This window comes from Carcharodon carcharias, chromosome 3 (genome assembly GCF_017639515.1).
Source record: "Carcharodon carcharias isolate sCarCar2 chromosome 3, sCarCar2.pri, whole genome shotgun sequence".
Classification (NCBI taxonomy): Eukaryota; Metazoa; Chordata; class Chondrichthyes; order Lamniformes; family Lamnidae; genus Carcharodon; species Carcharodon carcharias.
In genome coordinates this window covers 178,924,914-178,943,903 of record NC_054469.1, presented here as the reverse complement: position 1 = coordinate 178,943,903, position 18,990 = coordinate 178,924,914, and the positions used below count along the sequence as shown (strand labels likewise).

Below are 18,990 nucleotides of genomic sequence, written 5' to 3'. Positions count from 1 at the left end.
TCCAATCTGCTGGAACTGTTCTGGAATCTAGGGAATGTTGGGAAGTCATAAACCAGTGTATCAGCTATCTTTGCAGTTACCTCTTTAAAACGCAGGATGTAGGCCATCAGGTCCTGGGGATTTATGGTATTTTAATCCCTTAAATTTCTCTAATAATTTTTGTCTGGTATTTATTACTTTCAGTTCTTCACTCTTATTAGCCCCTTGGTTACCCTCTATTTCTGATATGTTATTTGTGCCTTCTACGGTGAAGACAGACACAAAAAATTTATTTAACGTCTCTGCCATTTTCTCATTTTCCATGAGAATTTCTCCTGGCATTCTCACTAACAAGTCAGAATGTTCTGAGTTCGAGCACCGCTATGTTCTTAGACGCATAATGTATCCTGACCCTCAGTAAGTACTCCATTGTTAGAGGCACCACCTTTTCAGATAAGTCATTAGACCAAGATCCCATTGCCCTGCTTTGCTGAATGTTAAGATATTGGCACCATTTGAAAACAATTAGGGATTCAGCACTGCCATCAAAAATAGGTTAATTGATCATTCATCACATTACTATTTGGAGGACCTTACTGGATTTGCCTACAAAACCATTGTAACTACATTTTAAAAAGTAATTGGTTGTGAAGCACATTGGGACATCCATACCCCTTTACGTTTGTAGTACGTTTGTAGAATAGGCTCATAAATGCCACCTATTTGCACAGGTTGCCAGGTAAACCCTTGGCAGTCTAGTAAGACTTCTAGTTAGTTATTTTTACTTTATAGCTGCCATATAGGAAAATGGACTGATACTATGAAGTGTAACCAAAATAATTTGCATTTATATAGTGCTTTCGATGTGAAAACATCCCAAGGCGCTTTACAAATAAGGAAACTGACGCCAAGCCATGAAAGGAGTAACTAGGAGGGATAATTGAAAGCTGGGTCAGAAGTGACATTTGAGGACATTTTAAATGGAAAGTTTTATGTCCACCAGAGAGGGCAGATGGAGCCTCGATTTAAATCTCGTACAAAAAACAGCATGTCCTGTCGGTGCTCCCTCAGTACTACAGTACCAAGCTAGATCTTATGATCAAGTTACTGATCTGGGAATTGAACCCACAACCACCTGACTCAGAGGTGAGAGTGCTAGCATTGAACCACAGCTGACAGCTGTAAACAAATAGCAAATATCGTATTTTTGTTACAAATAAATTTATTCTTCAGCATTCATAGAAATAATGAGATTGATGATGCCCCGTTCAGTACTTATTTGCCTTTAAAATGACCTAAACATCATGTGTTTCCTGCAAATTCAAAAAGGAAAAATGTTATCTTGACCAGATTTTTAGATAACAGCATACTCTTCAGACATTACTGTTATGGCTGTGCATAGCAGGGCTGTGAGCACTTCGCATGCAAATCACAATTCATAAACATCAGTGATCAAATATTGCTTTAAGTTGTACATGACATTTTGAAGGGCTATAATTGCTCCAATTTTAGTTTTTTTTGCTACCTAAACACATTACGTATTTCATATTAAAATGTCAATCATTTGTTATTATTGTGCATCGAATTCATGATCGTTATGCTCATATTCCCCTCCAAATAGCAATGATCCTTCCTAAGTCAACTAAATAATTAACTAAGATGTAACTGCTTTTGCATCTCTTCTGTTTACAAAATATTTTGGACAAGGTTTTGCAATTTAGGGTACCTTTAATCATATTATTAAACTCTCAAATATGTGTTGATTATCACCTGCAGCCTGAAGCATAAGAAAACCATCGAGTTGGGCAAAATAAAAGGAAGCTGCTTCTATAGTATCAAGAGCTGTACTTTGTAATCCATTTAGAAGATAAAAGCGTAAGCTTGAATACTTTGCTGCAACAAGGTCTCTGGGGATACCAGCAGTAATCTGGGGGAGACCCTGCAGAGTTGTTCTTTGTCCATTTTGGGCTATCAACCTCATCTACCTGTTGCAGCTCTTTTTCCATGATTGCTGCTACAGTAGCAGCAGCACATTAGCCGCCACTAATCGTCCCTTTCAGAAATGTCTCTGCTTAGTTGGGTAAAATCTACTGCATTTTTGAAATCTAATAAATGATGCAACCGTTGAACAATATTACTGGTGAAATACTTAGCAAATAAAGATCGACAGCGAAATATAGGTTTTTTTTTCCCTGGGATTAGCATCACAAATTTCATAGTATGGTGTTAGACAGTCTTTGACATCCTAGACTAGCCCAAAGCTTTATTAAAAAGAGAGAAGGTGGGTGTTGTAATAATTCGTGGGCTAGAGTACATCTTGGAGAGACTGCTTGGAGAATTGTTCCAAACGAAACTGGTATCTAGATTCGCTGTGGATCAGGGGGCAGTAGAAAGGTATGGTCTTAATAAAACCTTATTAAAACCAAATGATTAGTTAATTGATCAAATTTGAATGTTTTTAATGAATAGGTTAAAATAGATTTAATATATTTATGACATGAGGTGCACCTGCAGATGGGGGCAGGGGAAACAATTTATCTTTGCTTTATTGTATTTCAGAGTATTTCCTCCTTTAAAAAGTTACTGTATTTTTAAGATGTATATTTTTAGTGTGGTAATGTGAACAGATTTCTCTACAAGTTGCCTTGATTAAAAGTAAAAAAAAACTTATCAACGTGCTTGAAGATGTTTTCTTTCTTCTCAATTACATTTAAAATGTACATCTTTCAAAAGGATCTACTGATATTCACCTTGTGTTATTTTTGTAAAATCAAAGCTTTAAATTCTGCTTTCTCTGGGTATGTTATTTATTGTATTGCATTCATGATATTCAATGCAGGAGGAAGGCTCTTTGCACAAAAACAAATCCAGTCTTCCATGATAATGTTATGCAGTGTGTGTTAAGACATTATGGTAATGAACAGATATAAAAAATAATTTAGCATGAATATTGATAACTTAGGAGAAATAAGTAATCATAATGAGAAAAGTAATTTTTATAATAAACAAAATACTCTGCAATGTAAGACTGATTTTAAATATGTCTGAAATACAATAAGAAGCAGAGGGCTGTGAAGGCTCAGTATTGAGTGTGTTCAAGACAGAGATGGATAGATTTCTAATTATTAAAGATATCAAGGGATATGGGAATAGTGTAAGAAAATGGCATTGAGGTAGAAGATCAGCCATAATCTGGTTGAATGGTAGAGCAGGAACGAAGGGCTGAATGGCTTATTCCTTGTGTGTGTTGCCATTATAATGTAAAGGTGCTCAGCAGAACAAGGGTTAACGTAGGACTGGAGAATAGCACCACCCACAGTATGATGTATAGAGTCACACAGTAATAGACCCTTAGAGCAGTCTAGAAAGAATCTGTATAGGAGCAGCACCATGCATGGCGGTAATTGGGATCTGTACATAGCTAAGGATTACTAATAAATGGTTCATGTTTAAACATACAAGTCTTCATTATCTCATTGAGACACCAAATACCATAACACAACATGGTGATCAGCGGTGGTATGAAAGATGGCATTTAAACGATGAACCCAGAATAGAATCCTAAGATATGAAAAACTAAAAGCAGCTGAAGCCTGGCCAGAGAGATGCACATCTCAATAAAAATTGAAGAAACAATTGAAGAAGCTTCACTACAGACTTGCAAGTCGAGGAGTCCACCAGAGCGAGTGGAGGTCCATTGCAAGACCCTGAGTAACTCAGACTTAAGGAACCTGGTCAGATCACAAGATGGATGAGCAAAACTACAAGAAAGAAACTGTACTTACATTGTAGAATAGGTGGCAGTCTGGGCCCAGCAGATTGCAGAAGCTAGAAGACAGCCGCAAGTAAAAATACAATTAAAAGGCAGACAGAACAGAGGAAAAATTGCAGAGTAAAGAACCACCTACTGAGTATGACAAAAAAAAACCCCTTCACGGCAAGCAGAGAGAACAGAAACAAGTGCTGTAGGTTTAAGTTTTCTTAAAAAGGCTGATCGCCGAACAGCTGAGTAGTTTAATAAAAATAGGCCCCGGTTAGAATGCGAACCCGCCAAGTCTCCCAGAGTGTGGGACACTCAAAAAAAAACTTGCAAAATTTATAGGAAGAAATCGCTGCAATAGTCTTTTTTTAAAAAAAAACGTTTTAAAAGTTTAGAAAGCTTAAAAAAACTGCTGATTGCCCGAGGACCCTTCCAAAATTGGAAAAGCCTGAAAAACTCAGAGCAAACCAACAAGCTACAGACAGCCTGAGTGAAAGAAACAGTTTCTGCCTTAAAGGGGTGACAGCATTTAAAGGTGCAGCTACCAAAAAAACAGCCACAGACAGAAAATTAGAAGGGCCAGATCGATATTTTAAACTCCAAGTTTAGGAGAGCGCAGACCCTAGACAAAGGTCTATCACATCCCCAATAAAGCACCGTGGGCAACAAAAGACCCCAGAGAGAGGGGCCAAAAGACCCCAATGTGAGAGAGACAATATTCAAGTAAACCACAACATTGTTGTCGATCCATGTCAGTCTAATGAAATGTAAAAGCCAAAGAGCTTAGTGCAGAAGACAGAATGGCTGAGAAGCAGCTGAAAGGCTTAAAAATAGAGCCTTTTGAAAATGCTGACACAGTACCCAAACTGCAACAGCAGATGGCAGTGCAGAGTGAGCAGATGGCTATGAGTGAAGGAAAGCTATCTCAAGTAACTCAAAAGAAACACAACATGCAAAAAGCAAATGAAATTGTAAATGAAATGAAAACAGCCATGGGCAGAAAATTAGAAGAAACCTCAGAGAGAGGGCAGCTCCCAATAGATTGCCGAGGACAACAAGAGACCTCGGAGAGAGGGAAATTCCCAACAAAGTGCTGAGGGCAACAAGAGACCCCAGAGAAAGGGCAACAAGTGATCCCAGAGAGAGAGCAAGAAGAGATCCCAGAGGAAGGGCAACAAAAGACTCCAGAGAGAGGTGACAGAAAACCTCAGAGTGAGGGAGACAGATAGCAGTGTGGAGTGAGCAGATGGCTGTGAATGAAAGAATGCTATCTGAGGTAACTCAAAAGAAGCAAAATGTAAATGAAGCTGCTCTACAGGAAATTGCTCACATCAGAGTTGAACTGGAAGATTTGAAATGCAAGGGTCGAGCTGAGTATATACCTTTTGAAATGCACAATAAACTGAAGTCTTCAATGAACCAAGCTGTTCGAGATCTGAACAAACAAATTTCAGAGATGACACAAAAGTATCAGGAGGAAATAAAGACCCTCAATTCCACAGTTGGCAAATCAAAGCGGGAGTTGGGGAAAAAACAACCAGATGTACAGCCAGGCAAAACAGCAAGCAGGAAAGGCATGCAATGAAGTTGCAACCCTGAAAGAGTCTTTGAAGAATCAATATGTAGCCATGGAAAAACATGAAGAGCTAAAAGGATATTGTATATTACTTCAGAAAATGCTGAGTTGGAACTTTCAGTAGCAACTAAAACAATGCACTGAAGCCCTGGCATGAGGTCAACAAAAAAAATAAATAGTTGAAAAAACAGCTGGTTGTCCTTCAAGGTTGAATGCTAAAGGAATGTGTAACCATTCAGCATCATGAAAAAAGGAAGATTGTTTTAAACAGCAGAATGGAAGAACAGCAGAAGAAACTGGAAGAGACTCTGCTAAGTTACAGGAAAATTTAAGATGAGGGAAGCAAGCTTTGCAACGAAAAGGAAAACCTGTTGAAGGACCTTCACACGTTACAAGGATCCCTCAGGTCAAAGGTTGTACCTCTGGAAAATTACATTGAGAGGCAGAATGAATTTAACATCACTCTGAACAAACCAAAGAGCCAGTTGGCAGAGAAGACTCAGCAATGTTCTATACTCCAGGAGGAAGCCGAAAGGTACAAGAAAAAGACAGGAGAGCTGAAGAACCAACTGAATGGAAAAAGAGGAAGCATTGAAGGGAAAAGCCGTAGAACTTTCCAAGCTGCAAGCGAATAATGAAGCCATGAGTAGCACAATTACAGAACTGAAACAAGTTAAGACTTTGCCAGAGGCAGACCTGGCCAACAGTGAAACACAAATGATGGACAAGGACAAAGTTCAGTTGCAGACAGAGAAAGAAAAGACAGAAATGAGACCAGAAAATGTAAATTCTGTCATTTGGGTTTCACTGTTGCTCAGGCCTGTCTCCAGCGTAGTCTTAACTTGTTTCAGTTCTGTAATTGTGCATCATAGCTTCTACGGCTTTTCCTTTCAATGCTTCCTCTTTTTATTCAGTTGGTTTTTCAGCTCTTCTGTCTTTTTCTTGTAGCTTTTGGCTTCCTCTTGGAACATAGAACTTTTCTGAGTCTTCTCTGCCAACTGGTTCTCACACCAACCCCCTCCACTTCTCTCTCTCTCTCCGCACCCCCCCCCCCCCACCCCCCCCACACACACACACACACACACACACACACCTTAAACCAGCTTATATTTCAACTCTTTCTTGGACTCGAACTCAAGTTCTGTCGAAGGGTCATGAGGACTCGAAACGTCAACTCTTTTCTTCTCCGCCGATGCTGCCAGACCTGCTGAGTTTTTCCAGGTAATTCTGTTTTTGTTTTGGATTTCCAGCATCCGCAGTTTTTTTGTTTTTATTTTGGTTCTTCAGTTTGTTCAGAGTGACATTAAATTTATTTTGCTTCTCTTCGTAATTTTCCAGAAGTGCAAATTTTGACCTGAGGGATCCTTGTAGCGTATGAAGGTCTTTCAAAAGGCTTTCCTTTGTGAAGCTCACTTGCTTCATCTTGAGCTTTCCTGTAATTCAGCAGAGTCTCCTCAAGTTTCTTCTGCTGTTCTTCCATTCTACTATTTAAGACAGTCTTCATTTCTTCATGCTGTTGAATGTTTATGCATTCATTTGCATTCAATCTTGAAGATAATTAGCAGTTCTTTCAACTGTTTAAGAACTAGAAGAAGAAATAGACATGCTGAAAACTATTGAGTTGAATGAAGAGATTTATAAGCTTGCAAAATGATTTGAAAATTAAACAGTAAATAAATATTTGGCTGAAATTGTGAAATAATTGGAAATGAAGATTCCATTTGTAAAACACCAGTGTCCAACAAGAACGTGGCAGGCATCGGGGAAAAAGAAAATACGAGTCCACTCTAGGAATGAACGAAGTGCAGGTTCCCTGGAACGGGACAAACCCACGGTGTCTAAAAAAAACAGAAGGGTTGTTAGTAAAGAGAAATGCAACTCGAAGGAACGCAAAAACCGAATCAACACAGATTCTAGTACCATTCCACCAAGCGTGACAGACCAAGATGTGGAAGAACTCAAGCCTCAAGAACGTCTGAATTTATGAAGTCAGAGACTTGAAATGGGGGAAAAGGGATAGAAAACAAAGATTGAATTGTAAATTCTTTGGAAAGGAGGAAAGTTTCCTTTTGAGAAGAAAGAGGATGTTGTGTGTGCCTGCATGCCATTATAATGTAAAGGTGCTTGACAGAGCAAAGGTTAACATGGGATTGGAGAATACCACCGCCCACAGTATGATGTATAGAGTCACATGGTAATAGACTCATTGAACAGGCTAGAAAGAGCCTACCTGGGAGCAGCAGCATGCACGGCAGTAGCTGGGATCTGTACATAGTGAAGGATTACTAATAAATGGTTCATGTTTAAACCTCCAAGTCTCAAGATTTCATCAATGAGACACCAAACAAACCCAGAACACCACTCCTGCTCCTAGTTCCTATTTCCTAGAAGGAAGGATAGCTCAGAAATGTTATCACCTAAAGCAAAAACTGAGATAAACTGCCATGTCTTACTTTGTTTCATGCATTAACCATTATTAAGTTTTTATGTGCATGGCTCTAATATAATTGCCATGTAAAAGACGGTAGGTCCTTAATGCATGGCAACAATTTTACTAATGCGTACAGCACGTTAACATGAACGCATACCCAACAACATCTGCACAGTCCCCATGACTCTGTCTCTTCAAATTCCAAAAATATACACCAATAGGTGAGGCCTGCCATCAGAGGTAAAATTTCATGCAGTCGGTCCTTGTATCTCTTGATGTTTATAATAAATACAACCCATCACTTTCATTATTTCCTGACAGTAACGCAAATATTTGCCTGTTTCTGGCATTGTTTGCAGGAATAAGAATTGCAGCTTTTTTCAGTTTTATGCTAATCAACTGATTCATTTTCATCAGTGGGGCACTGCGGAATGGATAGGTTTATGTAAAGCACTTGGTAATTAAAATGCACAAACCCTGTACTTAGGAATATATTTCGATTTGTGGACTTAAAAAGAAAATGATTTCTGAAGAACAGATGCCTTCTGTTCTGTTGCTGGCTTAAAGGATGGATAGAAGCTATACATTAGCACATTTATCAGCGTTGCCTTTTTAAAATATAAGCATTAAGAGTAATGGAGTGTTGCTTTAGATTGCAGAAAGGAACTTGTATTACGCCACCATAATTGGCACTCTAAAGCGCAATATTTGACAGAAGCTGTGGGCGGAGGTGTCTTTTACAGGATGAATCCAGTTACAAACATATCTATGAATGGGGGCGTCTTCATTCTATCTCTGCTGGAAAATGTCATGCAGTACAGATCACAGACTTTGCAGTAAACAGGCCCAAGTGTTGCTATGGTTAGGAGCTGATCAATAATTATGAAACTAAACTGCCTTCTGAAGCCATAATATTGGATTGATGCAGAACTGCCCCATCTGTTGGTGGCAGTGGGGCATTTCTTTTTTATCAGGCTTGATCAGTGGTTCTCAAACTTTTTCATCTGCGCACCACTTAGGTGGGACAAAAGACCTCAGACCACATAACAATCTGACCCTGCCTGCTTTCACTTGCCATCGCCAAAGATCCATTAGAATTAATGAGAACTTATGGAAACTATAAATATGGTGCTGCTCTTTTTACTACTAAATGTAAATTGCAAATAAATTTGTGTACTTTTTGTATGAAGCATCTTAAGTTATTAATTCACACCAGAAACAAAAGTGCAGACATTCTCGTGATATAATATGACAAGTAACCATGTTTTGAAACATACTGGAATTTGTTGTATATGAACACGATAATCTTTAGATAAGCTAATACTTATCTTACATCTGTATTAATCAAACAAAATTAACTGGAATATAAATCTTGCCTATAAAATTGTATTATCGTTGCTTGCAATTATGACGACTCCTGCCACATAAGTCGGATCCAGTCTGATTATGTGACGTCACGTGAGTGGTGGGTTTGAGGATTCTGGCCTGTTCTATCATATGGCCTCGGCCATGGCTTTGCATGTCAGTGACTTGCATTTTGGACCAGCCACAGACTTTGAGGACCAGACTTTGAGAACCACTGGGCTTGAAGATGCTATTAGGATCACATTTATCTTAAACCACATAGTCACTTCCCTTTCCTGTCACTCTCATCCTTGTATATATTTTTTAAAAATCACTTGACCCTTCTGTTGGTTTTGCATCTTTGGAATCTTAAATGATTTAATCATAAATTGCAACAGTGTAGAAAATACAATCTAATGTCATCTCTTCAAATTGTTTATTTATTTTGCTCTACATTGATAAGTTGACAGGTGTTCCAGGAAAGCATGGGAATGACCTGTGGTAACATCATGCACATAGCCACCATATTGGCCTGGATTCCACAGTCAGCGGCATAGCAATGATGCTTGCTGCTGACCTCGAAGAATGCTACCCACAAAGATCAAGTGATCTCTGTGGTGTGGATTTTTCCTTTCTCAAAATCAATTTAAATTTGACATCAAGTCGAAGGGGATCTCCAGAGATCCAGCAATAATGATATTATCAAGCAGAGTAAACAAACAATTACATTGAAGTATTCCAACAGACTGCAAACCAGGAAATAAAATCCAATGAATATTTTAACTTTTAATTAAATTTACAGACAATGAAGTAAATGATTGAGAAATACAGTCTAAGGGATTTAGGTAGAAGCTAAAATTTGATAAACTTAAAAAAATGACATTTTTCATTCTGCAAATATGAAATTAGCCTTTCAGTGCCAGTGAAGCTGTTCAGCATTATTTAAGAACTTAGTACGCTGTTTAAAATCCACTTACACCTCATTCAAGAAGGTTTTTTTTCAAGAGTTTTTATAGCAAGACAAAGAGTGAAAGTTTTCATCAGTTCAATGATTACGACTTGAATGCAGTCTGGAGCGACTTCACTAGTGCACCAATGGAAAAATGTAGATTCACTGACTGCGACTTCGGATTTCCACATTTAACTGCACGTGTGCAGACTCCAGGAGCAGGAAACGGAAGTTAGGATTGCTTCCGGGTTCTGAATCCACTCTGGGTGGAAATGAAGATGACCCAACTGAAGTGTGGGGCCGATTTTAAACTCCTCACAGCAGCCACTACTGTGACTGCCCTTCTATTGCTGAAAGAGGAGAGAGAAGATTCTCATTGAGTTTTAGGCTGGACTGGTGTTTTCCATCTTGTATTAGAACTGGAGGCCTGGAACCTGGGGAAGGGCAGCCCTTGGTTTTTCAGACAGCAATCTGGAGGTCATGAGGGAAAGGGAGGTCCTGTGTGGTAGGAGGAGGCCACTCATTCAGACCAAACAGCACTCTATTGAAATTGCAGTTACTTGAGCAGTGGAAGTGTCATTAGACAATCCTGGATCTAATGTAGGAAATGTTTAATGACATACATTTTGGCAAGATGAGTGGAACCCCCAACCCTCAAGAGAGACCTCTTGTTTGCATTTTTGGGTCCTTTAGCCAGCATTACATGCTCATTTGTCCTGCAAGGACATAAAGTGTGAGATTAGGCACTACTGTCCTCTGTGGCTAATAGGATCTGGCTTTATTCATTGGAAGCTGGATGCTTCAATGGTGACACGTCCTCTGCTGCAGCTGTTTTGAGCCATTCTGAGGGGCCAGTAAGTGCCCTGGGTGCACAATCCTCCCATGCTCATAAGCAATGAGTGCCCCGAGGCTCCTCAGCTGAAGTGTGTGCTGGAGGCTGAATACTAGAGTCCTGTTCTGAAGGTTGGGAGTTGCACTCACCTTGCCAGAGCAAATATGGTCATTAAACCTTCATCCAGGGATCCAGGGTTGTCTAACAACACATCTATCGCTCACTATTACTGCAATTTTAAGCCAGTGCTGTTTGGTCTAAATGGTTGATGGCCTTCTATCATATTCCAGGAAGAGGACCACTATGGTCTACAGTGGAGTGCTCCTTTGAGTGCATTAGATTGCTTAAGTTGGAGTTTGGTGAGTGGGGCATTTTAAGGGTTAATTTAATTTAAGGGTTAATTTCTATCTAAATTCTAGTCTTTTTTTTAATTTAGTAATTAACTAAAAGTTGCTCTTTCGGTTGAGAGAAGTTGAGTTTTCTTCCAGCTTTTAAAAAGGGGTTTATAGGCTCTCCATGGAGCTGCAGTTAGTTAATTAGATAACTGACTTAAACTGGTTTTCAGGAGCTTGAATCAGGAAGCATAAAAACAGGCCTCTTCAGGGTTGCTTGTCTGCACTTGAGTGCTGCTTTGAGTGCATTAGAGTGCTTAAGTTGGAATCTGGTGAGTGTGGGAGTTCAGTGAAGCGGGGAAGGAGGTGCTGCTTTCTTTTTCCACTTTTTCTCAGCCACCAGTAGCAGACTCCTACTTTTCTACTGAGGAAGAACTTTGGTATAGGGGAAGAAGCTTATTGAATGTCATAGGAGCCCATAAAGCAGGAGAGAGAGAGCTGGGAGTTCACAGATAAAATCTAAAAGTGATATCACAGGACTCCTATAAGTTGATTGGTTGGTAAGTATTGGCCTTTCCAAATTCGGCACAGAGGAGATGATTGGTGAAGTGGCAGGTGAGTTATTATAGTATAACATACTGTAGTAAACATTTTATACAGAGATTAATGTATGTTAGTGCAGATCAGCCATGTGCATTGTGCAATCTGTGGGATGTGGGAAGTCATGCACCCTCGATGACTTCATATGCAGGAAGTGTCAGCAGCTAGAGGAACTTGAGCTCTGGGTTGCCGAACTTGAGCAGGTTGAGGATTACGTCGATAGAACATTGAAAGAGGTGGTCACGCTGCAGCTAAGAAATACACAGGCATAGAAGGAATGTGTGACTGCTAGAGTACCTAAGAGAAACAGGCAGGTAGTGTAGGAACACCCTGACGCTATTTCGCTCTCTAACCATTTTTCCATTTGGAATACTGGTGAGTGAGATGGTTCCTCAGAAAACTAGCAAGAATCAAGTTTGTGGCACCACGGGTGGCTCACCTGCAGAGGAGGGAAGGAGGAAGAGTGCAAGTGCTATAGTTGCAGAAGATCCCATAGTTAGGGGAGCAGACAGGCCTTTCTGCAGCCGAAGATATGACTCCAGGATGATTACCTCAGGATTACTCTGAGTGCTGCATGCTAGTGAGCATAAGAATTGAAAGATTCAGCAGTTCAACACGTGGCTGGATAGATGGAGTAGGAGGGTAGGCCTTAGATTTCTGAGGTATTGGGACCAGTTCTGGGGCAGGTGGGACCTGTACGAGAAGGGTAGGCTACACCTTAACAGGACTGGGACTAATGTCCTTGCAGGGAGGTTTGCTAGTGCTTTTGGGAAGAGTTTAAACAAAATTGGCAGGGAAGTGGGAATCTGAGAGGAAATTCAGAGTAGAGAGGAGAAAAATTGGCAATGAAAAGTAGAGAAATAACTGATAAGGAGGATATATCAGAGAGTAATATCAAGGTAAATAGAACACCTGGAGAGAATTGGAGTAGGCAATTGTAAGTCATTAGATGGGGTCAGAATAAGGGGGAAAGTAAAAAAGCCTAAATCAAGGTTAATGTGCATGTATGTGAATGCACGGAGTGTGGTTAATAAAATTAGTGAACTACAGGCACAGGTTGACAAATGGAACATTATTTCTATAACAGAAACCTGGTTCAAAGAAGGGCAGGATTGGGCATTAAATATTCCTGGATACAGCATTTTTAGGAGAGACAGGAAAGGAAGAAAAGTGGTTGGGGGGGTGGGGGGAGGGAGTGGCAATATTGATTAAAAATGGCATTACAGTAATTACAGTACTGGAGAGGATGAGCCTGGGGGGGGGAGTGTCAAGGACAGAATCTGGCTAGAGGTAAGGAATGAAAAAGGTGCAATAGCATTGATCAGTATAGTATATAGACCACCAACTAGTGGAAGGGATGTAGAGAAACAAGTTTGCAAAGAAATTACAGAGGGGTGTAAGAATTATTAGGTAATTATAATGGGGGACATCAATTATCCAAATATAGATTGGGATAGCAATAGTGCAAAGGGACAAAGGGTCATGTCAAGGTAGCTCCGACTTTGTTGGTAGATCCTATGCTGAGGTTATGGCCTCTGTGTCTTTCCTGCTCTCGTTCCTCTCTCCTGATAACCAGGGCTCTGACCTTCCTGTAGAGGGTGTTGTTCCTCAATTCCATGGGGCCAAAATTCCTCAAGTGACAGCTGTAGCCTTCCTTGTGATCATTTGTCCTTGCCAGCCTTGCCTCCTACCCTTTGAACCCATGATACCAGAAGGATGATGACTTCCTGTGCTGCCCATTACCTTTGTTGCGCCAAGGCCATGTGTATTGCATTTGATGAATCCCTTCTGTGCAGTTCATATGGCAGAGTGTTAATGTCCCTGGGCTAATAATTCAGAGGCCCAGACTAATATCTGGGGACATGGGTTCAAACCCCACCATGGCAACTGGTGGAATTTAAATTCAATTATTAAAACTGGAATATAAAGCAAGTCTCAGTAATGATGACTATGAAACTATCTGGTTCACTATGTCCTTTAGGGAAGGAAATCTGCCATCCTTACTTAGTCTAGCCTGACCCCACACCTACAGCAATGTGGTTGACTCTTAACTGCCCTCTGCTTAGGCCATTCATTTCAAGGGCAGTTAGGAATGGGCAACAAATGCAGGCTTTGCCAGCGATGCGCACACTGTGTAAAAGAATGAAGAAGAAACCCTTTCCAGGGTCCCAGGCCAGCCATGACTTGTTTCTCATGTGTACCCTCCTTTCTTCACTTGTCATCTGTCTACTTCAGATAGCATGTGCAGCCCATGCGGCCCCTTGGAAATCTCAATATTCCCCATTAGTGAATTCTTAAATGAGGTTGTTGATCACCTTAATTACTCTTAATCAGAGATCGGGCAGAAATGGCATTGGGAAACTGGCATGCCAGCCGGCGCTGATGCTTTTGGACCCCTGTCCACTTCGGTTCAGCACCCACCCCGAAAATCAAAATTTGGCCTCAGAAATTGCTGTCATTTCCAAAGAAGTAATGACGATAAATTCTGACAGTTTCCCACTGCAAAGTCCAGGCCATTACATTATAAAGGATGGTTTTAGAACAAGATAGTAAATTATCATTTCCAGAAAAGTGCAGTTATCGTATTTTCCTGCTTCTGAACAACATTGATACAGACTTTTGATATTGAAGGCTCGTAGGAGGGTTCAAAGTTGAGCAAATTTACTTGCTGGCCAGAGGTTGCTCCTTCCCGCCCAGTGTCATTTTCTCTCGGTTAACGCTTTTGAGTTGGCTGAGGCTCTTGCTATAGGCAGATGTTAGTAAATTGAAATATAAAGATTATGATCCAGTAACATGATGCCATTTTAGCATTGTCCCTGAGAGGCCTATTCAGTGACATGCCCATCAGAAAAACTTGGCAGGAGGCAGCAAAGTAGTCAGAAGAATTTCATTTTTATAAGCTTTAGGAGCATTTCTTGCAGAGCCAGAAAAAGCATAACTGCTGTTCTGTTCCCTGGAAATCCTTGGGCCTCTCCTGTTTCTCTCTCCCTCACCTCAGCAATTATTTTACACCAGAGACAATTCCCTTGCATCTCTGGTGGTGACCAGCCTCCGATCTACTTCCTGTTCCCGCCCATCGGTGTTGACATCATTCCCATTGCCGTATGGATATGAGCATTGCTGGCAAGGCCAGCATTTATTGTCGATCCCTAATTACTCTTGGGAAGGTGGTAGTGATCCACCTCAATGAATTGCTGCCGTCCATGTAGTGTATGTATACCCACAGTGCTGTTGGGAAGAAGTTACAAGAATTTTTCCCAGTGACATTGAAGGAATGGCGATATAGTTCCAAATCAGGATGGTGTGTAACTTGGAGGAGAACTTAAAAGTGGTGGTGTTCTCATCCATCTGCTGCCCTTATTCTTCCACGTGGTAGGGGGTTGTATGCTTGGAAGGGGTGTCAAACGAGCATTGGCAAGTTGATGTAGAGTCAACCACATTGCTGTGGGTCTGAATTCACGTGTAGGCCAGATGGATAAGGGCAGCAGATTTTATTCCCTGACATTAATGAACAAAATGGAATTTTACAACAATCCAATAGTTTCACTATCATCATTTTTTCATTCCAGATTTTTTATTTAATTAAATTGTCCTCCAGCTTCCATGGTGGAATTTTGATCTTCGAAGCATTAGTCTGCACCTCTGGATTATGAGCCCAGTAACGTTACTACTGTGTTACCATTCCCTTAATCAACTTTAAGATTTAGTTTGATCAACTAATCACATCTGCACAAATTCCATTTATGAAGTCAATGGAGAGTGATATTGGGGCTGGGTGTCTAAAAGTTGTATTGCATATGATCCCATGGCAAATTAGGTTAAAGATACAAAGTAAAGTACAGCACAGGAACAGGCCCTTCGGCCCTCCAAGCCTGCGCCGATCATATTGCCTGTCAAACTAAAACATTTTGCACTTCCAGGGTCCGTATCCCTCTATTCCCATCCTATTCATGTATTTGTCAAGCTGCCTCTTAAACACCACTATCATATCTGCTTCCACCACCTCTTCTGGCAGCGAATTCCAGACACACACTACCCTCTGCGTAAAAAACTTGCCCCGGACATCTCTAAAGTTTTCTCCTCTCACCTTAAATCAATGTCCCCTAATAATTGACTCTTCCACCCTAGGAAAAAGCTTCTGTCTATCTTCTGAGTTTCTCCAACCTTTCCTCATAGCTAATAACCTCCAGACCAGGCAGCATCCTGGTAACCTCCTCTGCACCCTCTCCAACACCTCCATATCCTTCTGGTAATGTGGCAACCAGAATTGCACACAATATTCCAAGTGCCAAGTAACCAAGGCTCTATACAGTTGCAGCATGACTTCCCAGCTTTTAAACTCAATACCCCTGCCGATGAAGGCAAGCATGTCATATGCCTTTCTGACTACCTTATCCACCTGCATTGCCACTTTGAGTGAGCTGTGGACCTGTACACCCAGATCCCTCTGCCCATCAATGCACTTAAGGGTTCTGCCACTTACTGTATAATTCCTGCTTGCATTAGACCTTCCAAAATGCATTACCTCACATTTGTCCGGATGAAACTCCATCTGCCATTTCTCCACCCAAGCCTCCAACCGATCTATATCTCATAGTATCCTTTGACAATCCTTTTCACTATCTGCAACTCCTCCAACCTTAGTGTCATCTGCAAACTTACTAATTAGCCCAGTTACATTTTCCTCCAAATCATTTACATATACTACAAACAGCAAAAGTCTCAGCACAGATCCCTGCTGAACACCACTAGTCACAGCTCTCCATTCAGAAAAGCACCCTTCCACTGCTGCCCTCTGTCTTCTTTAACCAAGCCAATTCTGTATCCATCTTGCCAACTCACCTCTGATCCCGTGCGACTTTACCTTCTGTACCAGTCTGCCATGAGAGATCTGGTCAAAAGCCTTACTGAAATCCATGTAAATAATGACCACTGCCCTTCCATCGTCGTTCATCTTTGTCACTTCCTCGAAAAACTCGATCAAGTTAGTGAGACGTGACCTCCCCATCACAAAACCATGCTGCCTCTCACTAATACACCCATTTGCTTCCAAATGGTAGTAAATCCTGTCACGAAGAATCTTCTCCAATAATTTCCCTACCACTGACATGTAAGGCTCACCGACCTGTAATTTCCTGGATTATCCCTGCTACCCTTCTTAAACAATGGAACAACATTGGCCATTCTCCAGTCCTCTGGGACCTCACCCATAGCCAGTGAGGATACAAAGATTTCTGTCAAGACCCCAGCAATCTCCTCCCTTGCCTCCCTCAGTACTCTGGGGTAGATCCCATCTGGCCTTGGGGACTTATCTACCTTAATATTCTTCAAGATGCCTAACACCTCTTTTTTGATCTCAACATGATCCAGGCTATCTACACACTCTTCCCTAGACAAATCGACTGCTAAGTCCTTCTGTTTGGTGAATACTGATGAGAAGTACTCATTTAGTATCTCTCCCATTTCTTCTGGCTCCACACACAGATTCCCACCTCTGTCCCTGAGTGGGCCTACCCTCTTGCTTTTTACATATGTATAAAAGGCCTTGGGATTTTCCTTAATCCTGGTTGCCAATGACTTTTCATGACCCCTTTTAGCCCTCCTGACTCCTTGCTGAAGTGTCTTCCTACTTTCTTTATAGTCTCCACAGGCTCCATTTGTTCCCAGCCTTCTAGCCCTTACAAATGCTTCCCTTTTCTTTTTGACTAATCTCACAATATCCTTCGTTATCCAAGGTTCCTGAAACTTGCCATACTTATCCTTCATCCTAGCAGGAACATGCCAGTCCTGAATTCTTATCAACTCTCGTTTGAAAGCCCCCCACATGTCAGTTGTTGATTTGCCCTCAAACATCCGCCTCCAGTCTAGATTCCTCAGTTCCTGCCTAATATTTTTATAATTAGCTTTCCCCCAATTAAGCACCTTAACCCAATGACTTCTGTTACCCTTCTCCACCAGCACCTTGAAACTTACTGAATTACGCTCACTTTTGCCGAAATGCTCTCCTACTGAAACTTCAACCACCCGGCCAGGTTCATTCCCTAATACCAGGTCCAGTATTGCCCCTTCCCTAGTTGGACTATCTACATATTGCCTCAGGAAGCCCTCCTAGATGCACCTTACAAATTCTGCACCATCCAAACCCCTAGCACTAAGTGATTCCCAGTCAATATAGGGAAAGTTAAAATCACCCACCACAACAACCCTGTTGTTTTTACATCTTTCCAAAATCTGCCTACATTACTGTTCCTCAATCTCCCACCGGTAATTGGGCGGCCTATAGTAAACCCCCAACATTGTAACAGCACCCTTCCTATTCCAGAGATCTACCCATATTGCCTCGCCGCATGAGCTCTCCGAGGTGTCCTCCTGTCGTACAGCTGTGATATTCTCCTTAACCAGCAGTGCAACTCCCCTACCTCTTCTACATCCCTCTCTATCCTGCCTGAAACATCTAAATCCTGGAACGTTTATCTGTCAATCCTGTCCATCCTTCAAACAAGTCTCTGTAATAGCAATAACATCATAGTCCCAAGTACTAGTCCAAGCTCTAAGCTCATCTGCCTTGCCTGTTATATTTCTCGCATTGAAACAAATGCATTTCAGACCCCCAATCCCACTGTGTTCAGTAATTTCTCCCTGACTGCTCTTCCTCTTAGTCCTACTGGCCATATTCACTAGTTCCCAGTCATTTATTTCACCTGCTGACCTATTGCTCTGGTTCCCACCCCCCTGCCATACTAGTTTAAACCCTCCCGAGTGACACTAGCAAACCTTGCAGCCAGGATATTGGTGCTCCTCCAGTTTAGATGCAACCCGTCCTTCTTTTACAGGTCTCACCTGCCCCAGAAGAGATCCCAATGATTCAGATATCGGAAACCCTCCCTCCCACACCATCTGTTCAGCCACATATTTAGCTGCACTATCTTCCTATTTCTAGCCTCAGTGGCACAGGAAGTAATCCTGAGATTACAACCCTAGAGGTCCTGTTTTTTAACTTTAAAGTTACCCACAAAGAAATAAGTGTCTACATTTTTGATTGAGGCATATGGGTTGCCGCTAATATTCTTCATCCCTTAAGGGAACCTTCATATCAGCATACAACCCTGCTTTAAAATGTAGACCCTGAAAATACATTTTCAGTTACTGCAAAGAATTAAACTCTGTAAGCACTGATGAGATGTTAT

The 18,990-nt window shown here is 41.1% G+C and overlaps 1 protein-coding gene across 10 annotated transcripts in view; it reads left to right on the top strand.

The window, feature by feature from the left end:
• hivep1 (HIVEP zinc finger 1) overlaps positions 1-18,990 on the top strand; it is a 291,925-nt gene that overhangs the window by 194,208 nt on the left and 78,727 nt on the right. The window contains exon 1 of one of the 10 annotated variants that reach the window (XM_041183511.1): positions 11,785-11,818. The exons of the other annotated variants lie outside the window; for them this stretch is intronic. Within the exon in view, the coding sequence (XP_041039445.1) occupies positions 11,800-11,818 (19 nt within the window). The 5' untranslated portion in view covers positions 11,785-11,799. Of the gene's footprint in view, positions 1-11,784; positions 11,819-18,990 lie in introns of those variants that run through there. 10 annotated transcript variants of the gene reach the window in all.